The sequence below is a fragment of the Elgaria multicarinata genome, chromosome 14 (genome assembly GCF_023053635.1).
Source record: "Elgaria multicarinata webbii isolate HBS135686 ecotype San Diego chromosome 14, rElgMul1.1.pri, whole genome shotgun sequence".
NCBI classification, from domain to species: Eukaryota; Metazoa; Chordata; class Lepidosauria; order Squamata; family Anguidae; genus Elgaria; species Elgaria multicarinata.
In genome coordinates, this window is record NC_086184.1 from 22,439,490 (window position 1) to 22,466,830 (window position 27,341).

At 43.3% G+C, this 27,341-nt stretch overlaps 1 protein-coding gene across 1 annotated transcript in view; it reads right to left on the reverse strand.

The window, feature by feature from the left end:
* The window catches only part of ADAMTS18 (ADAM metallopeptidase with thrombospondin type 1 motif 18), a 144,957-nt gene that overhangs the window by 74,002 nt on the left and 43,614 nt on the right, over nucleotides 1–27,341 (reverse strand). The window contains exons 6-7 of the mRNA XM_063141445.1: nucleotides 13,271–13,553; nucleotides 4,212–4,411 (exon numbers count right to left, since the gene is read on the reverse strand). Of these exons, the coding sequence (XP_062997515.1) occupies nucleotides 4,212–4,411; nucleotides 13,271–13,553 (483 nt within the window). The remainder of the gene's footprint in view (nucleotides 1–4,211; nucleotides 4,412–13,270; nucleotides 13,554–27,341) is intronic.

Consider the following 27,341-nt stretch of genomic DNA (forward strand, 5'->3'; position numbering starts at 1 on the left):
CCAAAATAGGTTCAGCACTTTGAAAAGCTCCTTTAGAGTTCTGGCTGAAACCCAGAGCGGATTCACCACCCCACTGACATTGGAGTCACAAGCCGCTGTTGGATTGAGCATGTCTCGCTCCTGTAGAGTGACCATATGAAAAGGAGCACAGGGCTCCTGTATTTTTAACAGTTGCATAGAAAAGGGAATTTCAGCAGGTGTCATTTGCATGCATGCACCACCTGGTGAAGTTCTCTCTTCATCACAACATTTAAAGTCACAGGAGCCTTGCCTCTTTTGTATCTGATTACTCTAGTATAGCTCCTGCAGCTTTCACTGTTGTGATGAAGAGGGAATTTCACCAGGTGTCATTTGTATATATGGAGAACCTGGTGAAATTCCCTTTTCATCACAGCAGTGCAAGCTGCAGGAGCTATACTAGAGTAATCAGATACAAAAGAAGTCAGGGCTTCTGCAGCTTGCACTGTTGTGATGAAAAGGGAATTTCACCAGGTTCTCCATATATACAAATGACACCTTGGTGGCCTTAACGCCACATCCTCCCTAAGGAGGCAGAAAGTACCAGTGAAATTCTCATTCTGCCAAAGCAGATAAACCATGAGGACAGGATGGAGAATAGGATATGCAGAGGTGACTGTGGGGTTGTGGAAAACTGATGACGAACAACTTAGGGCCACCTACTTCATTTTTTGTTTAGAGCAGCCCTTCCCCAACCTGGTGCCCTCCAAAGGTGTTGGACTGCGACGACGGAGCAGGTAAGAAACCCCACCCCCTCCTGCCTGGCTCTGCTGCCAGGTAAGCTCCAACCCACTTACGTGTTCCATCGTCACTGGGCCCGTGCTTGTACTGAGCGCCCTGGTCCATCCGGAAGCTCAATTCAAGCCTGGGCCTGGTGACGACGGAGCAGGTAAGCACCCCCCCTCCCCCCTTGGCCCTTACCTGGACCCGCTGCCGCTGCTGTGCGAACTGCGGCGCCTGCTCCAGGCAAGTCCCCCCCAGCCCACCCCACTTACCTGCTCCGTCGTCGCTGGGCCCGGGCTTGAATCGAGCGCCCTGGTCCACCCAGAAGCAAGTCCGCACCTGCAGCCTTGCTTCTGGGTGGACTCGGGGGCTCGATTCAAGCACGGGTCAGGCCATGACGGAGAAGGTAAGTGGTGGGGTGGGATGGGGGCTTGCCTGGAACTGCCACCGCAACAGTTTGTGCAGTGGCGGCTCCAGGTAAGGGGCCAGGCAGGAGGGGGGTTGCCTGGAGCTGCCGCACTTTGTGCAGCGGTGGCAGCAGGTCCAGTTAAGGGGCCAGGTGGGGGGTGTTCTTACCTGCTCTGTCATCGCCTGGCCCAGGCTTGAATAGAGCCCCTGGGTCCACCCAGAAGCAAGGCTGCAAGTGTGGCCTTGCTTCCGGGTGCACCAGGGCGCTCAGTTCAAGCCCAGGCCCACGACGACAGAGCAGGGAAGTGGGGTGGGGTGGGGTAGAGTGGGGGCTTGCCTGGAGCCGCCACCCTACGTTCCCCATCCTGCTGTCCCAGCATTCCTGACCATGGGACATACTGACTTGCAATGATGGCTCATCGTAGTCCAACACCTTTGGAGGGCACCAGGTTGGGGAAGGGCTGCTCTAAACAAAAAAAGAAGTAGGTGGCTCTAAGTTGTTCGTCATCAGTTTTCCACAACCCCACAGTCACCTCTGCATATCCTATTCTCCATCCTGTCCTCATGGTTAATCTGCTTTGGGAGAATGAGAATTTCACTGGTACTTTCTGCCTCCTTAGGTAGGATGTGGTGTTAAGGCTGGTGAGCCTTAACTCCCAATTTCCCCGCTTTTTGGTGCTTGGTGGAAAAGTGTACGTCCTTAACGTTGTTTTATAAACCGTAGTTTTTTGTTCATTGAATAATATACTTTCGGCCAGCACCTAAAAGATGTCAAAGCATTCCACGGACATGGTGCCATGTTAGAAAAGGCCCTGAACCTAGAAACTCACCTAACATATAAAGGAGGAAGCAACTGGAGCAAGCCTTAAGAAGATGCCCTTAATGAACAGACCGAGTTCATTCAAGAGAAGGTAATCCTTCAGAAAGACTGGTCCCAGGCCAGTTACAGCTTTATAGGTCAGGAACAACACTTTGAATTGTGCTGGAAACAAACCAGGGGCCAATACCCCTTCAGACCCCGGGTTGTCTTCCCCTCTTCCCCTAGCTTCAGGTCCATTTGCCTATACACCATCCCTCATTAATAAAGGGTGAGTGGACTTATTTCCAGAGAAGCAGACGTTCAGCCTTCTGAGCAGCACTCTAGCCAACAGAAGCAAGAGGAGAGGTCATGAGGGGAAACAGGGAACAAGTTCATAACCTCGTTTCCTTCCTCACCCGGGAGCAAGTCGTAATCGCTCAAACAAGGCCTTGAGATTGATTGCATTGTGCTATTTAATTTAAAATGACACCGCTTCTTGCAAGTACAAAAGCTGCGCACAGAGCAGGCCAAGCACCGGCTGAGAAAAAGGAAATGGTTGATGAAAGAAAAAAATCTTCTCAGTCCATATCTTTCATTCTACCTTCGCTAGGCAAGACCATCAGGCAGCTTTTAAATGGGGCCCTGCCAAATATCCTCTCATTTCCATCTGTGCTTTGGAAGTAGCACATTCATCCAAGCCAAACATATTACTGGGGGAAAAGATATTGAAAGTTTGCCTTGTTTTGATGCTTTTCTGTGCCCTCTTCCTTGGTGGCATCATGCTACCTTTGCTCTCATTGTGTTGGCCCTCACTTGTCCACTCTACCATTGCATGTATGCAGGGCCGGCGCTACCATTGGGACAACTAGGCGGCCACCTGGGATGCAGACCTCAGAGGTTCACAGTACTTAAAGGCACGTGAAGTAAAAGGTTTTGATGTTGTGTTGCCAATGGCGGAGGTATGCAAAATCATTTTGAACCAAGTGCCCTTTAGTTCAAAATGATTTGATTCAAAATATTTTCTTTTGTATTTGCAAAAGATAAACAAAGATTGATTATTACTTATTCTTTCAATTTAAAATAAATTTAGAAGCTTCAAGTTTTGTGCCTTTTATTTTTTCTACAAAACATCTGTTCTTAAAAAATCGAAATTGACAAATTTTGGGGGACGGGGTGTGCGTGTGTGCAAGTAGCTCGCCTTGCCTAGGGTGCAAAATAGTCTGGCACCGGCCCTGCATGTATGCATGCAAGCCTGGCTCAACCTCATTGCCTGCAGACATTTTAGATTACAACCCACATCATACTTGGCCTTTGGCCATACAGGCTGGGGATGGTGGGAGCTATTGTCCAAAACATACGGAGCACACCAGGTTGGGGAAGTAGCTGTAAGCAATACCATTGAGGCTGAAGTTCCCTGAGTGGGGTGTGGTTGATTTAAGAGCTGGGACTTGGAGGACCATAAATTTGTTGGTCGGTTTTGATGTTTAAATGGTAAGAGGTCTCTGTCTTCCTCCACAAATGGTGAGAGGACTTTTTGCTTTCCCTTCAGCTGGACCTGTGTGATGTGCATTTGTAAAAGTGGCATTTGTATGGCATGAACTTGGGCCTTATTTTTCAGGCATATGTATGTGAGGAGGTTGCACTGGCAAAAAAAGAAAAGGAAAAGCACATATCCTTGCAATGCTCTTGATTTACATAAGCTGAAGACCATTTTCTAAGCAAGGCCTTAGCTAGAATCATAGAATAGCGGAGTTGGAAGGGGCCTACAAGGCCATCGAGTCCAACCCCCTGCTCAATGCAGGAACCCACCCTAAAGCATCCCTGACAGATGGTTGTCCAGCTGCCTCTTGAAGGCCTCTAGTGTGGGAGAGCCCACAACCTCCCTAGGTAACTGATTCCATTGTCATACTGCTCTAACAGTCAGGAAGTTTTTCCTGATGTCCAGCTGGAATCTGGCTTCCTTTAACTTGAGCCCGTTATTCCATGTCCTGCACTCTGGGAGGATCCCTATCTGCTCCCGGGATCCCCTGTGTGTCATTTAGATGAACAGGGATGACCCCGGGATGTTCCCAGGATAAACCTTAGGTCTAGCTAAGGCCCAACTCAACTCATCTCAGAACACTTCTGCATGGTGTGAACTAGGTAACTCTGCAGTTCTGATCTAGAGGTCATCAAACATCCTTGCCATCCTTATTTTTAATAATCAGTGAATAAATTGGCCAGAAGTTGGGACTTATTCATCACCTATGCCACACTGTCTTACCATGTTCATCACAGTTAAGATATATGTGGTAACATTCTCCTTGCTGTGCTTCTCCAGCATTTTCTTGTCTGCCACAACCAGAGTTTCCACATTCAAACTTCCATCATTCTGACTTTGAATGGGGGATCTTTTCAACCTTACGGACCTCCCATATTCGTCGGATAGGATGAATGTGTCCTCTGTGGGTGGCTTAGGTGTGTCTAAAAGGAAACAGAGCAGAGATTTGGAAAAGGCTCAGAACAGACTTTTTTTTCCTTCTAATTAGCATTTAGTCCAGCCCTGAAGTGTCAAGAGACTAGAACCCTGAATGATATTATGATGGATGCCAAAAGCTGGTTAAAATGGGCTGTTAGATGCAGAGTTCTTTTCAAGGCATTATTAAGACTTGATTCATCTTCCTTTGTTAAACCAGAAAGAAAATAGTCCTAATGCAATACGTAGTAGAGAGGAACACATTAAAAGAATGAATCTCTCATGCTTTGGAGGAGAAACGCTGCTCATTTCTGCCTAATTACTTGTTATCTGTCTGTGGTAGACACACACACACACCTTTTCTTTTCCTGCCCTGTGCAATAGCTAGGGACCCATTCAAATAACTACATTATATGTGCAGCCTGGCCGAATTGCATACCAATTTTCTGTTGAACAGCGCCTCTAAAAGCCAAAATGGAATTGTGTTAAGATTGTTGTAAGGGCAAGCCAAATCATGGGTTCTACCTTCAAGGAAGATGCAGTAAACCTGTTTGCCATAAGCATGATGCCAGTTGGGCCAAATGGGGGGGGGGGGGAGATGTGTACTGTTCATGCAAATTGACTTTAACGTTCTACAGATGGGATTTCCATTCTTCCAAGGAGAAATTCCAAACGAGTGTCAAAACCCACTGATGGAAAAAATATTTTTAAGAGAGGCGTAGGTGATAAGTTTCTATGGTGTAGACACTCACTTCTTTTGCCTCACTAGCAAATAGGTTTTTGAAGAGTTGCAGAAACATCCGAAACCTATTTAATGGAGGGTCCCTTCACACATTTTATTTATTTATTTATTTATTACATTTCTATACCGCCCAATAGCCGGAGCTCTCTGGGCGGTTCACAAAAATTAAAAACATTAATGACATTGAATGACATTGTAGGGGTACACCTAATTTAACTGTGCATCATTTGGGACATTGACTAATTGCAGCTCCCTTGCCTTTGAATAATATCTGAAATTACCAAGAGACAACACTGGGATTTGTACATACAGCAGGGGAAACAATGCTTATTTTTTCCTCTCTCTCCAAGCAATGCATTTTCTGTGCAGACTCTTTTACAGATACTAAGCCTGCTTATAGTGTAAGGGCAGGTGGATAGCGACTGTTGCCACCGTGTTTTGAAATACTTGTATATCATACTACCTTGTTTCCTAAATGTAGACTTGACAACATCAGTTGTTTTCTTTCCCATCTTATACCTTTCTGTTTTTTTTCTATTTGAATATCACTGTTTCGGTATAGCTAGGCTCTGTTGCTTGAGTCATTGAATGCTATCTGCTCTGAAGGAACCAAGAGATCCTGCTTCTCTCTTTGTAGCATCTTAGTTCCTGAATTTTGTAGGTGATCTGGGTGGGTATGATGTAATGGTGGCAGATATCTCAACTTGATGGCCTTTGTTTTTTGGTTCCTTTGAACCATGAGATTTGCTGAATATCTATCTATCTATCTATCTATCTATCTATCTATCTATCTATCTATGGCCCTGTTCAAAAGACACCTTAAACCATAGCTTTAACCACGGTGGATAAGGTGTTTTACTTTATTCACCATGGTTAAAGCTGTGGTTTAAGGTGTCTTCTGAACACAGCCCAGCTTTCTGGCTTAACCTCCATAGTTAAAGCTGTGGTTTAAGGCATCTTCTGAACAGGGTCTATCTATTTATCTGGCATTTCTCTTACTGTGTCTGTGCAGTGTCTTGCAGAATGGAACCAGTCTTGATTAGAGTAGAAGCTTCTATGCACTACAGTGATACAAGTGAAGAATTATGGCAAAATACAAGCAGCTTATACAAACAAACCTCAAACACTGTTCCAGTTTGCGGTTCTCAATGGGATTTGGCAAAGCCAGATGTTTAGGGTGAAGGATTCTGACCTCTTCCCCTTTGCCCATAGCGCTTAAGTGCACATAAACTCACAGTGCAATCCTATGCATGTTCACTAAGAAATATTTAATTGGGTTTACTCCATGGAAGTGTCTATAAGATTGCAGCCAAACATCTTCCAAAACATATTGCTTTCTGTTACGTTAGCTAGATATCAAGTCACTTGCAGTGGGGTAAAATATTGAAGAGTCATGGGGCACCTTAAAGGATTAGATCAGCAGCTACTTCTTCACAGGACATATACAACTAATTTTTGAATAGAAAGAATAGGAAACTGCCTTATACTGAGTCAGACTATTTGTGGGCCTAGCTCAGCATTGTCTACATTGACTGATAGTGGTTCTCTGGGGTTTTACATGGGCGCCTTACCTGAACATATCAGGGACTGAATCTGGATCCTTTGGCATGAAAACCATGTGTTCTAGCATTGCGTCACAGCCACTTCTCAAGAAAATGTTGAACTTGCATGCATGGGTTAATACATCTGATTTCAGTGGGAGAAGAGTTAACAATGCATTTATCTTTAAAGCCATTGGAAGTTAAATGTGCTTTAGGTTTGCCTTACTGTGCACACTATCTTTTACTATAAGGAAAATTACAGAAACTTGATATCTTTCGAGCCTGAAATGGTGGCCAACAAATACTTGTGCTTCTTAGAATTCTAAAGCAATTCTGTCTGTGCTGGACTAAGAGCTGAACTATTTGATCAGCCAGGCTAGATCTACACTACTACTTGATAGCAGTATTGAAGTGTGCTGATTAATGGTTGGGACACAATCCACATTCCACATACCTCCTTCATAATGTTATATTGTGCTTTTTATTCCACATTCATAATGATTTGACACAAGGTGTAAATTCTGGCCACATCGATGGTGCTATATAAATAAATAATAATAAAATAATAATACTGCAGTTCTTCCTGAGCTATACCAGCAAGGTCAGCAGAATCACATGGGGATCCTCTTGCTGAACTATACCGTAAAGTGCAAGTGAGGGGTCACATGTTTAAATCCTCACATGTATATAAAATCCCTGCACAATGGAGTGGAAAGCTCTGCCTTAAGTGACTTTCCCCTTAGTTTATATTTTGGAAGACACGGTTGAGCTAAATTACTGTCAGTCATTTATTTGAAAGCCAACAACCCTTAATAAAACCCATGATTTGGCTAAATTAGTGGGAAGGAAGAGTTGGGTCATTTTGATTTCATTAGCCTTAATTTGAGCACTGAGCTTTAGCCCAGCTTTCCCCCTTGACATGCCTGTTTTCTATTTGCCACATGCAGCCACTACCACCACGGCTCCACATACTGCCCCCATTCAGAAGACACCTTAAACCATGGCTTTAACCACGGCTGGATCTACACTACTGCTTTAAAGTGCTGTATAACAGTTATAAAGCACTTTAACTGCTTTAAAGTGCTATAAAACTGTTATAAAGTGCTTTAAAGCAACAGTGTAGATCAGGCCCACATTGACTAAAGCAAAAAGCCTTATTCACCATTGTTAAAGTCATGGTTTAAGGTGTCTTCTGAACATGCCCTGGCTTTCTGATTTAACTACTGTGGTTAAAGCCATCATTTAAGGTGTCTTCTGAATGGGGCCACTGTTTAAAAAACTACATAAAAATGGTGTCCAGAGCACTATACAGCACAAAATAAGGTCAAATTTACCTTGTTTGCAAACTAGATTGACTCCTTTAGCCCTCCATAGTTGGTATGGATGCCTTGGGAGGGGGGCATTTTTATTTTTTTAAAAAAAACTTTTTTCCAGGATCTGTGAGTTGAAACCTCCCCCCAATCTCCCAAAGTTGCCCATTCCTGATTTCCAAGCAGCTCTTTTAAACACTGGGCCTGTTCAGAAAACACACTAAGGCCTTCCAACCCAATCATATCACCTAGATGAGGAGGCTAATGACTGGTTAGGAAAGACCCAGTAATTGGCTCTATCTGCATGAAGTGGGAACATGCAAAATGGAAGAGATTCCTATATCACTGTGAGATGCACCATGTTTATTTTAACACAATATCTCTTTGACTCCTTGAAAAATTGTGGGTGGTTCTATTAGGTCCCTAGGAAAATACTGCATCCAAATAATTTGTTCCTTTCTCCTGAAGAGACAGGAGTGCATACACACCTGAAACACACTGGGATGATTCCCCCTCCCCACAATAACATATCCAAATATAAGGGTTGGATGTATTGTGAATGCATGGGGTCTAACAGTACCCTTCCTTGAATGGAGAGTCTCTTCTTCTGACAAATGGAATCCTTCCATCAAAGGAAATCCTTTCCATTGTAGAAAGGGAAACTTTGGATTCAACCCCATGTGTTTAGGATTGAGACACAGCAACTACAATTGGGGTTCAGACCCTAACAAACTCCATTTGTTTCTGACAGATACTGCTATGCAGCTAAACAACAGCACCAAGTATTGCCAATCCAATATCAACAATTCATTGCCTTGGGTAATTCAGTTCTTCTCAGCATTTTATTTCAGAGTATTAGAGAGTAAGCTCTGTTCTCAATATTCACAATGAATACGTGACTTGGAAAGCATTGGGCTGGGCCCAAAGGTTACACTCTTTTCACTGGGTTTTAGGTGTTTGGGGTGATATTCTTCTCCAATTACAGCCCCTGACTACACAGCCCATGGCTTTCAAGAGGGCTCCCTGGCCCTCCAGAGAGGCTTTACAGGAGTCAAACGGGGTAGAATTGAGGAGAAGGAAAGAGGAAGGACTTGTGTGCTGAATAGATGCCTTTTCACACAACCTTTGGATCTATCCCCTTATCTCTTGAATTCAAGTCATAGGTACCAACCAAGCACAGGGCATATTTTCGGTATGCTAAAAAAGAAATTGTTTAGCTGGGAATATGAGATCACAAAATATATAGCTTTATCAGATGCAGTAGGTAGCTTTTCCAGGCCACCTTGTCTTGGGATTAGTCTTGTATTTGCTGTTGTGATTAATGAGAAAAAAAGTTATTAAAATGGGGGGAGTATTACTAAAGCGTGACTTGCTAAACGTGATCTGCTTGGTATGTCTGCTCTATAATTATGTACTTTGGGATGAGCGGCTAAAAACAACAACTGCTGACTAACGCTGAATTTATAAAAGCTACATATTGAGTGCAATTATTTAAGAAAGTTAGAAGAAACCAAGGTTGGGTCTATGCCCTAATGTTAATGTTCTATTCCCATTTTTTTTTAAAAAAAAAAGCTGATCCATTGGAAGGATGGTTCTCTTTTATACAGCTAGAATGAGGGCATCTGTCCGACTGAATCAAATGAATAACGATCATCACTAAAATTTTAGCTAGGTTTGTACCGAGGAATACAAAAATCCAGGTAAAAAAGGAACCTAGGGCAACCACTTCATATTAGTAGTAAACCAGCTCCCCTAATCACATTTCAGAAGCATTTGGGTTTGCTATTCATTGAGCTAACAAGTAAACAACTTACAGTCGTGTGAAAAAGAAAGTACACCCTCTTGGAATTGTATGATTTTACATATCAGGACATAATAACAATCATCTGTTCCCTAGTAGGTCTAAGAATTAGGTAAATACAACCTCAGATGAACAACAACACATGACATATTACACCGTGTCATGATTTATTTAACAGAAATAAAGCCAAAATGGAGAAGTCATATGTGAAAAAGTAAGTACACCTTATGAGTCAATAGCTTGTAGAACCACCTTTAGCAGCAATAACTTAAAGTAATTGTTTTCTGTATGACTTTATCAGTCTCTCACATCATTGTGGAGGAATTTTGGCCCATTCTTCTTTACAACGTTGCTTCAGTTCATTGAAGTTTGAGGTCATTTGTTTATGCACAGCTCTCTTAAGGTCCTGTCACAGCATTTCAATCAGGTTGAGGGCTGGACTTTGACTGGGCCATTGCAACACCTTGATTCTTTTCTTTTTCAGCCATTCTGTTGTAGATTTGCTGATGTTCTTGGGATCATTGTCCTGTTGCATGACCCAATTTTGGCCAAGCATAAGCTGTCGGACAGATGGCCTCACATTTGACTGTAGAATACTTTGGTATACAGAGGAGTTCATGGTTGACTCAATGACTGCAAGGTTCCCAGGTCCTGTGGCTGCAAAACAAGCCCAAATCATCATCCCTCCACCACCATGCTTGACAGTTGGTATGAGATGTTTGTGCTGATATGCTGTGTTTGGTTTTCGCCAAACGTGGCACTGTGCATTATGGCCAAACTTCTCCACTTTGGTCTTGTCCAAAGGACATCGTTCCAGAAGTCTTGTGGTTTGTTCAGATGCAACTTTGCAAAAATAAGCAGTGCTGCCACATTCTTTTTAGAGAGAAGAGGCTTTCTTCTGGCAACCCTTCCAAACAAACCATACTTGTTCAGTCTTTTTCTAACTGTACTGTCATGAACTTTAACATCTAACATGCTCACTGAGGCCTGTAGAGTCTGAGATGTAACTCTTGGGTTTTTTGCAATTTCTCTGAGCATTGCACGGTCTGACCTTGGGGTGATTTTGCTGGGACGTCCTCTCCTGGGAAGATTGGTAACTGTCTTGAATGTTTTCCACTTTTGAATCATCTTTCTCACTGTAGAATGATGGACTTTAAATGGCTTGGAAATGGCCTTATAACCCTTCCCAGATTGATGGGCAACAGCAATTGCTTCTCTAAGATCATTGCTGATGTCTTTCCTCCTTGGCATTGTGTTAACACACACCTGAATGCTCCAGACCAGCAAACTGAAAAAACTTCGACTTTTATAGAGGTGGTCATACTTGCTGATGATCGATTTATCACGGGCATTTGATTAGCAGCACCTGTCTGCTACTTAGCATCTTAATTCCTATGGAAGCAGTAAGGGTGTACTTACTTTTTCACACATGGCTTCTCCATTTTGGCTTTATTTCTGTTAAATAAATCATGACACAGTGTAATATGTCATGTGTTGTTGTTCATCTGAGGTTGTATTTACCTAATTTGTAGACCTGCTAAGGAACAGATGATTGTTATTATGTCCTGATATGTAAAATTATACAATTCCAAGAGGGTGTACTTTCTTTTTCACACGACTGTAGCTACCCTAAAATCAACGATTGAAATCCTATTCAGATATTCAACTGAAACCAACTTCTGATTGACAACCTCTGACCTTGACACATTCAAGGGCCTCATGTGCCAGATATTCATAATTGATACCCCCAATTTATCCAGAGTTATGGATTGTGCACGTGAGAGATTATGCACGCAGGTTCTATGCAAATGGGAGCCTTGAACATGTGGCGGTCAGGGGCAGTGTGAATTGGACCATGGGTTCATAGATGAATGCAAGATCAAGGCTTGAGTCATCAGAATTCTTGGTGTCTTGTGATACTTCTGTTAGGGCCAATGCACAAGTGAACACCTCCACAATGAACATGTTGGCTTGCTGTGCAGACCAAGGCCATGTCCCAGCTGTATATCCCAGAGTCAGCTCGAGCTTGTCCCTGTGTGTCCAAATGACCAGAGATGATCCCAGGGTCAACCAGGAACATCCTCTCATTTGTGCCAGGATAAATGGCACAGGACTTATCCCAATTTTTACCACAGTCCTGGGACAACCCTGAGATCTATGGGTAATGTTCCACTCACTCCCTGGTCCTCCCCATGAGTAGCAGAGCTGAGCAACTGGGTACAGAACTCTGCAAGGGGAATCTGTGCCCATTGGGGGGTGAGGGGAGAATTTTTGCCATCCCTAGGATGTCTCTCAGTGGTTTCCATTGCCAGGTTTTTAGGGGGATATTAAAAACCTTACTTTTGGTACAAGAGCATGTCCACGCAATTGCACGATGTCTCCGCTCTCTCTTTTTTTAAAAACAAAAACAAAAAACTATGCTGCACTGGAACATCCCTCTTCAGTTCCAGGATGATGTACTGGTGTTTGGACCCAGGGGGATGATTCCAGAAGCTGGAAAGACCGAGATCCTCTCCCCCGCCCCCTGTGCCGCAGAAAGCCTGCAAGTGTAGATTAGGCCTAAGGCATTTTTCTTTCTGCCACTTCAGACTTCCCACAGAAAAGGTTTTCAGTAGATCAAAGAAAACCCTTTTGATGTAGATTGTAAGCTACTGCACAAACAGCTTGCTGCTGCATGGAAGTATCACTGAATGGAAGGCATTATCATCATCATCATCATCATCATCATCATCATCATCATCATCTATTACATTTATATACCACCCCATCGCTAAAGCTCTCTGGGCAGTTTTACAAATGCCCTGCACCCAATAGTCATTTTGTGTATACCAGCTGTCCTGTTGCAATTTGGCCTTAGCAAAGCTGGGAGAACATGAGTTTAGCACAACTGAAACTGTGCCCATGTGAATATGCCAAATGTCAATACGAAACACACAGTTTTAGAGGGATTTAGAGGGACCTCCAGAAGTGAGGGTGAGATAGTCAAGTCACCATCATAGAAACAAGTATGTGAATTGGACCTCAGCTTCCCTGTCACTAAAATGGGAAGGCAACTAACTGATTGCTGTGAAACTAGTGAGGTAACACCATCCAAAGTTCTGGAATACCCATAAGCACACATATCTCTTCACATGAACAGAGTCTCCCTAATTTCCTCCATTCTCTGGAATATCTCTGTACAACTGATAGAAACACAGAGGTATTACTACCATTCAACTAGACAGAAAAGTCTCTGATTGTATGGATCTCCATGTATTCTTCTGATCCCCCCATGTATCCACCAGCACTACCAGATTAGGACTTACAGAAAACCAGTACTGATGATTTTAAAAATGCCCTTATCGTTAGGGCAATTTATGACATGCAGCCATCATCAAAGCCATGACTCTAAACGACCTCCACAATAAGCAGCTAATAATCTAAGAACTACTATGTAAAAAAAAAAGAGAGAGAGAGAAAGTTTCCTTACATACATTTCTTGCGACGTCCACAAAAATGCTGCTTTTGAAACCTTCCGTGATGATAATCATTAGCTTGAACGTGATACTTGTGGGCAGTGTGATTTCTGTGATGGCCAGGGGGAAAGTGACGGGGGTTTGAATCTACTTTGTACCGGTGAACCTTCTCTTCAGCTGTCCGTTTGTACAATACGTGAGGGTGGTGTCCAGCAGGTGGCATGTAGTGGTGTTCCTGTGCTAGGTGTTGAGGTAATGGAGATATAAGGAAGTCATTCTCCTGTGTCCTTATCAAACCTGACTAAAGAGATAAATATAAAGAAAAATGCAGGTTATACATATGTTCACTAGACAAGTGTTTCTCAAATGCAGCCCACAAGGGATGATAGAGTAGGTCACCAAGGTATTTGGTTGCTCATTGACTTGTGTAGGATTTGTCTATGCTGTGGCCACCACCTGCCATCCTTGGGCAATTGCTGGAACTCAAACAACCAATAGGGCCACATCTCTGCATGTGTCTGACCTCCCCACCTGTTCCCTCAGCCCAAGGTTTGTTTGTTTTTCATGGCTCTAGAGGGGCCCTTTGGCAAAGCCCTTCCACTGGGCCTCCCACTATTGACTCATTCCCTTGACCACATACTTGCTTCCCCAACCATGGATTTGTCTGGATGAGTCTGGGAAGCTGCCCACCATTTTAAATTCCCCACAATGCCCAGTGAAGCATCATGGGAAATTAAAGTGGTAGTTAGCCTCCCCAGGTAAGTCCAGGGGGGGCACCAAGCTAGCACACACAGGTGTGAATGTAAGTAAGGGGGACCATAGGAACTTTGCGAGGAGACCCCCAACTTGAAGCTGACCCTGTTCCATAGCCTGACCTTCTAAAGCCATAGACAGTTGCAATAAGCAATACTAAATTCTACTGGCAGTTTCTCAAATGCCCCAATTGGATTTGTCTCCTCCACTTTTGCAACTGGAGGCTTAGTGGATACACCTAGACATTGCTCAGAAGTCTCCTAGAAAAGTAGCAGTTGTGTTTCCTGTTTCACCAAGACCATCATCAAAACTCAATCAGATAAGCTGGGGACTGTAGAAGGAAGATGTCAAGACAGAAGATCATCAAAACTACAAGATTCAAATCAAGACTTAGATACTGCAAAAGCAATTTGCTGTAGCTCAAAGATAATCCCAGAGTCAGACACCATTTAGTGATTCTTCAGTACTTAAAAAGCAGCTAGATTTAGGACGTAGCTAGACCTAAGGTTTATCCCAGGATCATCCAGGGGTCAAACCTGTTCATCTAGGTGACACACAGGGGATCCAGTGCTCAGGCAGGGGCGAACCCTGGATGATCCCAAAATAAACCTTAGGTCTAGCTGTGGCCCTAGATGTGATAGAAATTCAGTGAGTAATAACACTCATTCCACCTATTCCAGTGGACCAGAGCAGCTTGAAATAACTTAGCACATGCCAATATACATAAACACATAACTACTAATAAAATATCCATTGAATCATGCTCAATTTTCCATTTAGACCAGGGACAGGTGAGCACACAGTTAAGCATGCTGATAGCAATGCAATACATGCAGTCCTTATTTTCTTCAGATGCTCAAAATATGCAGTGTTTGTCACTTCTATGCATTTACTTAGATTTTGTGGAAGCTCCCAGAGAGATGGACATGAGCCTATAAACTAGGGCAGCTACTAGCTAAATCCCCTGCTCCCTTCTGCATTCCTCTCCACAAAGAAGAACCACTGCATATATTCATAACAACTTTAAGCAGTAGAGATAATTTCATGTGCAATAATTAACATAGGGATTCATGAGACACTCAGCTAATGACGTTGTTGTTGCTGCTAAAGATTTAGTTGACAGATTTCTAAAGACATGTGTCTTGAAATCCTGAAGACCAGATCTGTGTGCACGTTTTGGCCTGCTTCACTGATAACAGAAACACAGAGACTTTGCATTCAAGAAGCGAGAGACAGAGAGACTGGATTTGGATGATATGATAACCAACGGTGGATTGAATAGTCAACAGTTGGTTATTGTATCTTCTGTCATGACTTTTTCACACCATGGTTGGTTATTCGGCTAAAAAAACCAAGGCAAACAACCAACGTTGTGCAGAATTGATTATTTGAACGACTGTTGGTCATCATCTTATGTGTTGGTCACCGTTGACTTTTTTGTCACACACAGATGGCTATTTTCGATGACTACAGAGTCCCATGCCTAGAGCAACCAAAGCAGCGGCTGCCACTCTAGTTGGCAGAACGCGCAATGGCTGATGGGATACCAGTGACAGGACTGGTATATAGGGTAGTCATGCATCGTATTTCATAGAGGACAGTCCTCAATTTCAATGTGTCCTCTGTGTGAAGGGCTCTCCAACCTAAGTGCAGTTTAAAGGTAGAGAACCATAATAAGAAGGAAGAACCACCTTGACATTTCCCATCAATAGTTGGCACCTTGACAGCAGGCATGCAAGACAACTAGTCATGATATTCCTTACATTTTATTTAAATTATAACCATTATTTTTAAATTTGCATCCGTACATATAAATTAGCAAATGTGAATCTCTTTCCTGTTATCCCCTTTTTTTTTTTTTTTGGTGATCATGTTCTTCTTTTGTGATGAAGTGCAAGTAGACAATCTACATGTGTGAGAGAGCAAGAAAGGGAGGGGCAGAATACACATGCATCTGATCCTTAGGTAGGGATGGCCGAACACACCTGCCACTGCCTCATGCCCTGCTTGCCAGTACTCTGCTGGCTACTCGACTCACTGGCTGCCCAACCCTACTCAAGTGTGTAGGACAAACTACTGATGGTCCATGGGCGAGCGACAAGCTGGACATGGCATCCCACTGCCCCATGAGCTGCCATTTTTAGGAAAATGTGAAAAAGCCTTTTTCATGTAATGCAATTTTGTGCAAAATGGCAGCCTTAAAGATGGGCCTTTACACAACATTGCAAATGGTAAATTTAGATCATTGACACCTGCCGTGTTGCATTAATGGTCCAATTTATGGCCACTATTTTGCACAAAATTGTGTTTTACGCAAAAAAAAAAAAAAAGCCTTACATGCACGTTGCATGTGCAACACTGAGATGGGCAAGCTCAGGTAACTACAGACTGGCATCCAGGATGCCAAGGTGTGGGAGTCTGCTGGACTCCCCCCCCCCTTCCAGCCCTCTGGATATCTGTGACATTCGTATCCTAAAGCATCAAGGCCAGCAGATGTGAAAATAAATTCACAAAATCTATTAGTCCACCTGCTCACGTATACTTCTTGTTAGACCATTATAACACATCAATGCCCTAAAAATAAGAAGTCCCCTAGCAACCACTGTCAGCGAGACATGTGAACATTTACAAATATGTGTTTGTGAATATTGTTAATTGTAACACAGGGTGGGTAGCTTGTTTCCCTCCAGATGTTTTGGCCAATAGCTCCCTTCAGCTCTAGCCAGCATAGTCCACGATGAGTGCTGATGGGATTTGTGGCCCTCCAGATGTTTTGGCCAATAGCTTCCTTCAGCTCTAGCCAGCATAGTCCATGATGAGCACGATTTCTTCTACTGCTCCTTATTTTCTAAAGGAATTATCTATGCCTACCCAGCATCATCCAAACACATTTTTCTGTGAAAAACATCACTGTCCACAAAACACTAAGGAGAGCTCATCTCTGGCAAGGGCTTCCTTCACTTGCTCACTCTGCTCAATGAACTACTAATCTTCAAACTGGCAAGTCACACTAGGGCTTGGAGAAGCATATCCCTGCAGGGGACAGAACTGATATTTTAATCCTTATGGTGTATGTCATCAGTTATTAAGAAATGGCACCATTCATGTGCAGTTTTAAGTAAAAGGGGGAGAGGGACCTCATAATCATTTGCTATTCTGTACCAGTAACAGGGCATCTGCTAACTAATTTTCCTCTGTCATGGAGAGAGAGAGAGAGAGAGAGAATCTGTTTTTTATTTTGCCATTTTAAAGGTTTCCAGCATCTGAAAATATTCCTGGGGGATTCATTTCATAAATGATTTGAACCATATGGAACAGAATTGTCTGCATTTCCCTTTTAAGAACCTGCCAATGATGTACACTACATTGTCATCTCAATTAGAATCTCACCATTTCAGCTCTGCATTGGCGGGATGAGAATTCCAGAGATGTATTAGGAACTTTTTTTTCCTTAATAAGACAGTTCACTGATTAAAGAGGGTTTAGCTGATTAATCACCAGCCTTTACTATGCAACTGCATATTACCAAAGACTTCTTATCAGTGCCTTTTTCATATATTGAAAGAAATGTAAGAATTGTTTAATAAACAAAATGTTATTGCGTATTGCTAGAAGAAGAGTCCACCATCAATAGTTTACTTTTAAATTATTAACACTGGACTCCTATTTTTACAAAGTTTTAAAATAGTAAATATTGGTATTACATTTTATCATCTTGAATTTTATGGTTTTAATTGTTGTGAACCGCTCGGAGAGCTTCAGCTACCAAGTGGTAATTATTAAATACATTTATTAATTACAGAGTGGATTCACTGCCCCACTGATATTGGAGCCACCAGCCTCCCCTGGCTGTTTTGTATTTTAGGGGGAAATTACATTCATTTCTTAATATATCTGAACAAGATCAAGTGGAAAAATTCAGATTCCAAACTATGTAATCATGAAGTTTTGCAATGTGCGCCCTTCTTAGTTGATGATGTACCTATGCCTCAAAATGATGTATCCACAAAATGAGATTCAGCCTCATTGTTTTAAAAACTAACTAGAAATTACTTTTTAAATAAAATGAAATAAAAGTGCCAACTTTTTTCTGATACAATCTTACATTTTTTAAACCTTCCAAAAGTGTGATGACAAACTTCAAAGGGATCTTGATAGGCTGGAGTGCTGGGCTGAAAACTACAGAATGAAATTTAATAGGGATAAATGCCAAGTTCTACATTTAGGGAATAGAAACCAAATGCACAGTTACAAGATGGGGAACACTTGGCTCAGCAATACTACAAACGAGAAAGATCTTGGAATTGTTGTAGATCACAAGCTGAATATGAGCCAACAGTGCGATATGGCTGCAAGAAAGGCCAATGCTATTTTGGGCTGCATTAATAGAAGTATAGCTTCCAAATCACGTGAGGTACTGGTTCCTCTCTATTCGGCCCTGGTTAGGCCTCATCTAGAGTATTGCGTCCAGTTCTGGGCTCCACAATTCAAGAAGGACGCAGACAAGCTGGAGCGTGTTCAGAAGAGGGCCACCAGGATGATCAGAGGTCTAGAAACAAAGCCCTATGAAGAGAGACTGAAAGAACTGGGCATGTTTAGCCTGGAGAAGAGAAGATTGAGGGGAGACATAGCACTCTTCAAATACTTAAAAGGTTGTCACACAGAGGAGGGCCAGGATCTCTTCTCGATCCTCCCAGAGTGCAGGACACGGAATAACGGGCTCAAGTTAAAGGAAGCCAGATTCCGGCTGGACATCAGGAAAAACTTCCTGACTGTTAGAGCAGTGCGATGGTGGAATCAGCTACCTAGGGAGGTTGTGGGCTCTCCCACACTAGAGGCATTCAAGAGGCAGCTGGACAAGCATCTGTCAGGGATGCTTTAGGGTGGATTCCTGCATTGAGCAGGGGGTTGGACTTGATGGCCTTGTAGGCCCCTTCCAACTCTGCTATTCTATGATTCTATGATTCTATGTGTTCTTTTCTTTCTTTCTTTCTTTCTTTCTTTCTTTCTTTCTTTCTTTCAGCTGAGAAAGCATGGACAGAACAGTAACTTGCTGGTTCAATGACTTATAAATGTGATCTAGCCTTTGACCCATGGTTTCATACTTCGCAAGCAAGCTCTAAAAGGTATTGATCGATTTCCAGACTTGTTTGCCTAGATGCAGACCTATGAACCCGTGAGATTTGCGCATTCAGCAGGCCAGATATAAAATGGTGGGCACTAGCGTCCACCCGAGGCATCAGCGGCATAACAAACGTCAAAAGGGCCACTAAGGTGGTTTTGCTGGTGACTGCATAGGCAGCAAATTTCATCATGCTACACAGAGGCCTTAGCTAGATGGGGCTTGGTCCCCGGGATCGTCCCTGTGCATCCACATGATGCACAGGGGATCCCGGGATCAGGCAGGGATGATCTTTCCCTTGCCCTGGGATCTCACTCTCCACTTTAGGCCCAGTTTTTCTGCAGTCTTGGGCTGAGCCTAAGACTGCAGAACATGTGGCTGGGCAACACAGTTTGTCCCGGCTCCTTGTGTTTCCTCGTTTGCTCCTGAGGAGCTCTACGCCCATCGGCAGTGGGGTATGGGGAGCAGGGATATATATTTTTTTAAAAAAGGACTTACCTTTTGTGCTCGTGCACTCCTGTCATTTTAAAACAAAAAACAAAATGGTGGGCATAACGCCTCTCCCTCTGAGGCCATCATGCACCCCATGTGAACAGAAGGGGAGATCTAACGATAAAAATATCATGGGATCTTCATCCCTCCATCGCGCTAGACGACTAGTTCTAGTTGAGGCCAGAGTTTAATTTAAGAAATACTTCCCCTCTTCTTCCTGTGATTTTTCCGCATTGGACAAATTCAATTGCAATGAAACAAAGCTTGATCAAGAGACCCAGCACCTACTTCCTTATTAATTCATTATTTTTACTTATTAGATTTGTATACAGCCCAACTGGCAAGTGCCCTCAGACAGGTTTACAATCATGAATATGGTTTTATGCCATCTGGCTGTAGATGCAAATTTTAGTGGTGATAGTAATTCCTGGGAGAAAACATTTCATGTTACATTTACTAGTGGTGGTTCATGCTAACATATAGATATCACTTCATTACTCAGTACTTGATTACTCACAGCTGAATGTGTGGACTTAAACAAGGGGAAAGGTTGTGTCTGACAAGAAGTGAGCAGATACAGAAGTTCTGCCTGGAGTGCTTTATCTCTGATGGCTCATTCACACATGCAAGTCATCACTTGCTCGACACTTGATCACTGCAGCATCAGGTGTTTAATGCATGTATGAGTTCATACCAGGATTGATGCCAGAGAATCAGCCGTGTTGGGCCCTTGCCCAGGCAGGCACACAATCAAGAGGCCCACCACCAATCCCTGGAATCTTCTGCCTCTGATGTCCTCCTCTGTGGTACTTCTGTTGGTTCACTTGACCTTTCTGTACCATCAACCACTTGCTTTATGCTCTCTCTCTCTCTCTCTCTCTCTCAAAAATTACATAGCCCAGAGGGCAAGCAAATGGGTTGCAGTGACAGTGGCAAGGAGGAGGTAGACCCACTCAAAGAGAACGTCATTGTGTTAGTCCATAATCAAGATGCAGGTGCCTAGTTGAGTAAGAATCATAGAATCATAGAATAGTAAAGTTGGAAGGGGCCTATAAAGCCATCAAGTCCAACCCCCTGCTCGATGCAGAAATCCACCTTAAAGCATACCTGACAGATGGTTGTCCAGCTGCCTCTTGAATGCCCCTAGTGTGGGAGAGCACATGACCTCCCTAGGTAATTGGTTCCATTGTCAAACTGCTTTAACGATCAGGAAGATTTTTCTGATGTCCAGACGGAATCTGGCTTCCTGTAACTTGAGCCCATTATTCCATGTCCTGCACTCTGGGATACAACTAACACATCTTGTAGTGATCTAAATATAATCTGGTATAGTCAATCCCCACTCATATGGCAATTATCTCATGATAATAAGAAGGCTACCCTTTAGAGTACTGGGCAATTTTCAGAGGCAGATATTTTTTTGTCCATGTCACATGAAGACAGCATATCAGATAAAGACTAGTTCCTGTCTACAAATTCTGCCATGAAGCTATGAATTTCATAGCTGCAGAAAGTCTCTTCTATGAAGTGTTAATCAAATTACAAGCAGCAGTTCATCAATATGCATTTTGGATTGACCAGAAATTCACAATCCAGATGCAAATAATGAGATATGAATTGGAACAACATGAAATTCAAAACTTAGAACTTAAGAGGGAAATCATACCAATGACCTGAGCTTGATGCTAAACATACCAAATTAATGAGTGCAGGGGTTTTGGCAATAAATCTTGACTGTGTTATGACATGAACAACCTTAGGTTGACCAGTATGCTCTAGACAACTGTCTCCTGAACTGCATTAAATGATAAATCAAGGGAAACTAGAGCTCTTAATTCTAAGACTAAAACTAGGTGAGACATGGAAGATCTGTGTTCAGGACTCACTCGATGTTTTCTCATGTTCTTCAAATCAGCCAAACTAAATCAAGAACATAGTGGTGGGAAAGGGAGGGCAATGCTCCTCCCCAACATTTTCTCATTTAAATTGCCCCCTCCCAAAGTTGCTACTTGTTTTCTCCAGTGAACAGTGATAGATTTTGAAGACCAGGAGCTCATCATAACAGCCCCCATGGTATGCAGATAGATAGATAGATAGATGATGGATGGCTAGATGGATATGGAGCTACCTACTGCTTTTCTTATTTATACATTAATAAATATGTATAAATAAAGGATACATTAAAAAAACCCATCATAAAACAAAGACAACCAAAATAAATAAACCAGCTATTAATGAAATCTCGCAATTAAGTTTATGGGGCATGACTGCAATCCTAAACATAATTCCCTGGAAGAAAGCTCTACTGAGCTAAGTGGTGTTGATTTCTGTCTGCATAGGATACCGGGCATCCTATGATACACTGAGCTTCAGCAAAAGGTCTTCAGCTACCTGAAATGAAATCTTCAGCATTTAATCAAAAAGTAAGTCATCTTGCAAAGATGAAGAAATCAACTTCTGCATAACTCTTTTCTTCATTTTCTGATTTCCTCATGCTAAGCGCTCACAACGAGTGGTAAAACATGAAAGCCTTGTAATCCCCTCTCATTCATTTGGCAAAGCAACAAGAGCCATCCATTCCCCTGTTGCTCCAACATAACATTATCACCCCTGCTCTGGAAAAAGGCCCAGGACTGCAATTCTCTTCACTACACTGCTGCCAGTGGGCAAATAGCCAAGCCGGGGGGCGGGGATTTATATCAGGAAAATGAAAAGGGGGAAAGGGTTAAACATCCCATCCTTCAGTACTCAGGTCCCACATAGCCACTCTTATTTTTCCCAATATAAAGATTTCCCCACACATTACACAGTTCTACTTGACCCTCAGATGCAGACATCATGCCGCTACCCAAACTACCACAGGGGAGAGCAAATAGGTTGCAATGGCATCTCCTGCTCCTCCTTCTCACCACCACTGTATGGCAACAAGTAGGTTACAACAGTGAAGATGAGGAGCAAATCCAGAAGGCTCTTGTCAGTGAGCCCCTGATAGGGTGCAGGCCCGTCAAGTACCCAACCATGCCTACCTGTCCGGGGAGAAGCAGGGCAGAAGGCTATTGCCTCCATGTTCTGCTTGGAGTCTTCCTGGAAGTATCTAATTGGGAAACAGGACACTGGACATTTCAGACTTTGAAGCTCTGGGAAGGAAACTGAAGAACTTTGGGGCCCAGGTAGTTTTATCATCCATCCTCCCGGTTCTTGGAAGAGGATTAGAAAGGGAAAGAAAAATACTCCGGATGAACGACTGGCTTCGAAGGTGGTGCCGTCGTGAGAGTTTTGGATTCTGGGTCCACGGGCTACGCTACTTGGAACATGGACTGCTGGCAAGGGATGGGTTGCACCTCACAAGGGCTGGAAAGAATGAGTTCGGCCACAGCATGAAGAACTTCATCAGGAGGGCTTTAAACTGAATCTTACGGGGGCGGGAGACGTAAATTTCGAGGCAACAATGGATGAAGGCCAATGCACCACAGTACAGAGAACAGCTCCAATAGTGTCCCAAAATAGTGTCTGCAACAATGTAGGAACAAAGCCAGACTATAAAACACATGGTCTTCGATGTCTATATACTAATGCCCAGAGCATAGGAAACAAACAGAATGAACTTGAACTCTTATTACATGAAGGCAAATACGACTTGATAGGTATAACTGAAACTTGGTGGGATGACTCCCATGACTGGAATATAGCAATTGAAGGATATAACTTGTTCAAAAAGAACAGAAGAAATAGAAAGGGAGGTGGAGTTGCACTATATGTTAAAAATACCTATCCCTGCACAGAAATACAGGCGGATGAGACTGGGAGCCCCGTCGAGAGCGTCTGGATTAAAATAAATGGGGCAAGGAATAAAAAGAATATGATAATCGGAGTCTACTACCGACCACCCAATCAAGGAGAAGACGAGGACGAAACTTTTGAGAAACAAATTGCCAGTGTTTCAAGGAAGTGTGATGTAGTAGTGATGGGGGACTTCAATTACCCTGATATCTGTTGGGAGACCATTACTGCCAAAAGCGGCCCTTCCAAGAAATTCCTGACATGTATGGGTGATAACTTTCTCCTACAGAAAGTGGTGGAAGGAACTAGAGGATCGGCAATCCTTGACTTGTTATTGACCAATAGGGATGACTTAGTGGATAAAGTGGCAGTTACAGGAACTCTGGGGGAAAGTGACCACATCATACTTGAATTCTTGATTATGAAGGAGACAAAAGTTGAGTGTAGCCATACATGTACTCTGGATTTTAGGAAAGCTGATTTTAATAAACTCAGAACTATAATAAGTAATGTCCCGTGGCAAGTGACCCTAATGAGAAAAGGAGTGCAGGATGGGTGGGAGTATTTAAAAAAGGAAATTTTAAAGGCACAGTTACAAACAATTCCAACCAGGAGAAAAGATAGAAGACAACAGAGGAAACCAATGTGGCTCCACAAAAAGCTTAGAGATGACCTGAAAACAAAAAAGGATACATATAGGAAGTGGAAGGAAGGCCAGGCTACAAAAGAAGAGTACAGACATGTGGCTCAGAAGTGCCGAAATGGCATCAGGAAGGCTAAAGCTGTGAATGAGCTGAGATTAGCGAGGGATACTAAAAGCAATAAAAAGGCTTTCTTCAGATACGTGAGCAGTAAAAAATAGAGGAAAGAAATGGTGGTTCAACTGCTTAATGAGGATGGCAAATTGATAACAGACGACAAAGAAAAGGCTGAAGTGCTCAATTCCTACTTTGCCTCGGTCTTCTCCCAAAAGCGGGTCTATGACCCCCCTGGAAAAAGTGAAGCAGAAGTTGAGGGGGCAGGATTGCAGTTTGAGATTGATAAACAAATGGTCAAAGAACACCTAATTTCCTTGAATGAGTTTAAATCTCCAGGGCCTGATGAACTGCATCCTAGAGTAAAGAAGGAGCTAGCAGAAGAACTCTCAAAACCTTTGTCTGTTATATTTGCAAAATCATGGAAGACGGGTGAGGTGCCGGACGACTGGAGGAGGGCTAACGTTGTCCCTATCTTCAAAAAGGGCAAAAAGGAGGAACCTGGGAACTACAGACCAGTCAGTCTGACATCCATCCCTGGGAAAATTCTGGAGCAGATTATAAAGAAGTCAATCTGTAAACACCTTGAAATCAATGCAATGATTACTAGAAGCCAACATGGATTTGTCAGGAACAAATCCTGTCAGACTAATTTGATCTCATTTTTTGATAGGATAACCTCCCTTGTGGACTGTGGGAATGCTGTGGACGTCATATATCTTGACTTCAGCAAAGCTTTTGACAAAGTACCACATGACATTCTGATTAACAAACTAGCTAAAAGTGGGCTAGATGGAACAACTATTAGGTGGATTCACAGTTGGCTACAGAATCGGACTCAAAGAGTACTCAATGAACTCAATGAAACCTTCTCAAACTGGGGAGAGGCAACGAGTGGGGTGCCGCAGGGCTCAGTCCTGGGCCCAGTGCTCTTCAACATTTTTATTAATGATTTGGATGAGGACGTGCAGGGAACGCTGATCAAATTTGCAGATGACACCAAATTGGGTGGGATAGCTAATACCCTGGAAGACAGAAACAAACTTCAAAGTGATCTTGATAGGCTGGAGTGCTGGGCTGAAAACAACAGAATGAAAATTAATAGGAATAAATGCCAAGTTCTACATTTAGGGAATAGAAACCAAATGCACAGTTACAAGATGGGGGACACTTGGCTCAGCAATACTACAAATGAGAAAGATCTTGGAATTGTTGTAAATCGCAAGCTGAATATGAGCCAACAGTGCGATATGGCTGCAAGAAAGGCAAATGCTATTTTGGGCTGCATTAATAGAAGTATAGCTTCCAAGTACTGGTACTGGTACAGGTTCCTCTCTATTTGGCCCTGGTTAGGCCTCATCTAGAGTATTGTGTCCAGTTCTGGGCGCCACACTTCAAGAAGGATGCAGACAAGCTGGAGCGTGTTCAGAAGAGGGCAACCAGGATGATCAGGGGTCTAGAAACAAAGCCCTATGAAGAGAGACTGAAAGAACTGGGCATGTTTAGCCTGGAGAAAAGAAAATTTATTTATTTATTTATTTATTTATTTATTACACTTATATACCACTCCCATAGCCAGGGCTCTCTGGGCGGTTTACAGAAATTCTAAAATTGAGGTAAAAACAAGTATACAAAATTTAAAACTCTAAAACAGAGAACATACACACATAAAGCATTAAAAACCGATTAAAAACTAAAACATGTGGGTAATTAGATCTGCTATCATGAGATCTGCTGGGATGTGCCACCATATGCCTGGGCAAAGAGGAAAGTCTTAAACTGGCGCCGGAAAGATAGCAGCGTTGGTGCCAGGCGAGCCTCATCAGGGAGATCATTCCACAGTCTGGGGGCCACCACTGAAAAGGCCCTATCCCTCGTTGCCACACTCCGAGCTTCTCTCGGATGAGGCACCCGGAGGAGGACCTTAGATGTTGAACGTAGTGACCGGGTGTATTCACGTCGGGAGAGGCGTTCCGTCAGGTATTGTGGTCCCAAGCCGTGTAAGGCTTTATAGGTCAAAACCAGCACCCTGAATTGGGCTCAGAAACATACAGGCAGCCAGTGCAAGTGGACCAGAGCAGGTGTTATATGGTCAAACCTTCTGGTTCCCGAAATCAATCTGGCCGCTGCATTTTGCACGAGCTGCAGCTTCTGAACCGTCTTCAAAGGCAGCCCTACGTAGAGCGCATTGCAGTATTCTAACTTGGAGGTTACCAGAGCATGGACAACTGAAGCCAGGTTATCCCTGTCTAGATAGGGGCGTAGCTGGGCCACCAATCGGAGTTTGTAGAAGGCACTCCGTGCCACTGAGGTCACCTGAGCCTCAAGTGACAATGATGGGTCTAAAAGAACCCCCAAGCTACGAACCTGCTCCTTCAGAGTGAGTGCAATCCCATCCAGAACCAGTAGAACACCCCCATCCTGTCAGCAGAATCACCTACTAACAGCATCTCAGTCTTGTCTGGATTGAGTCTCAGTTTATTAGCCCTCATCCAGGGGAGGGGAGACATGATAGCACTCTTCAAATACTTAAAAGGTTGTCACACAGAGGAGGGCCAGGATCTCTTCTCGATCCTCCCAGAGTGCAGGACATGGAATAACGGGCTCAAGTTAAAGGAAGCCAGATTTCGGCTGGACATCAGGAAAAACTTCCTAACTGTTAGAGCAGTGTGACGGTGGAATCAGTTACCTAGGGAGGTTGTGGGCTCTCCCACACTAGAGGCCTTCAAGAAGCAGCTGGACAATCATCTGTCAGGGATGCTTTAGGGTGGATTCCTGCATTGAGCAGGGGGTTGGACTAGATGGCCTTGTAGGCCCCTTCCAACTCTGCTATTCTATGATTCTATGACTAGTTAAACCTTCACTCTGAACCAGCAGGGTTCTTATATACTTATCTATTTATTTCATTTGTATCCCACCTTTTTTCCACCAAGGAACCCAAGGCACCGAACGTAATCCTCCCCTCCATTCTATCCTCCCAACAATCCTGTGAGGTAGGTTGGGCTGAGAGTCCATAGTCACCCAGTGACCTTCCATGGCCAAGCGAAGACTAGAACTTGGATTTCCCAAGTCCCATCCCAACACTCTTGCCTCTACACCACATTGTCTCTGGTATGTTCTTATGTTCTTCTCCTGTCTTGAAGGGGTGAGATTTCAGTGTGTGTGTGTGTGTGTGTGTGTGTGTGTA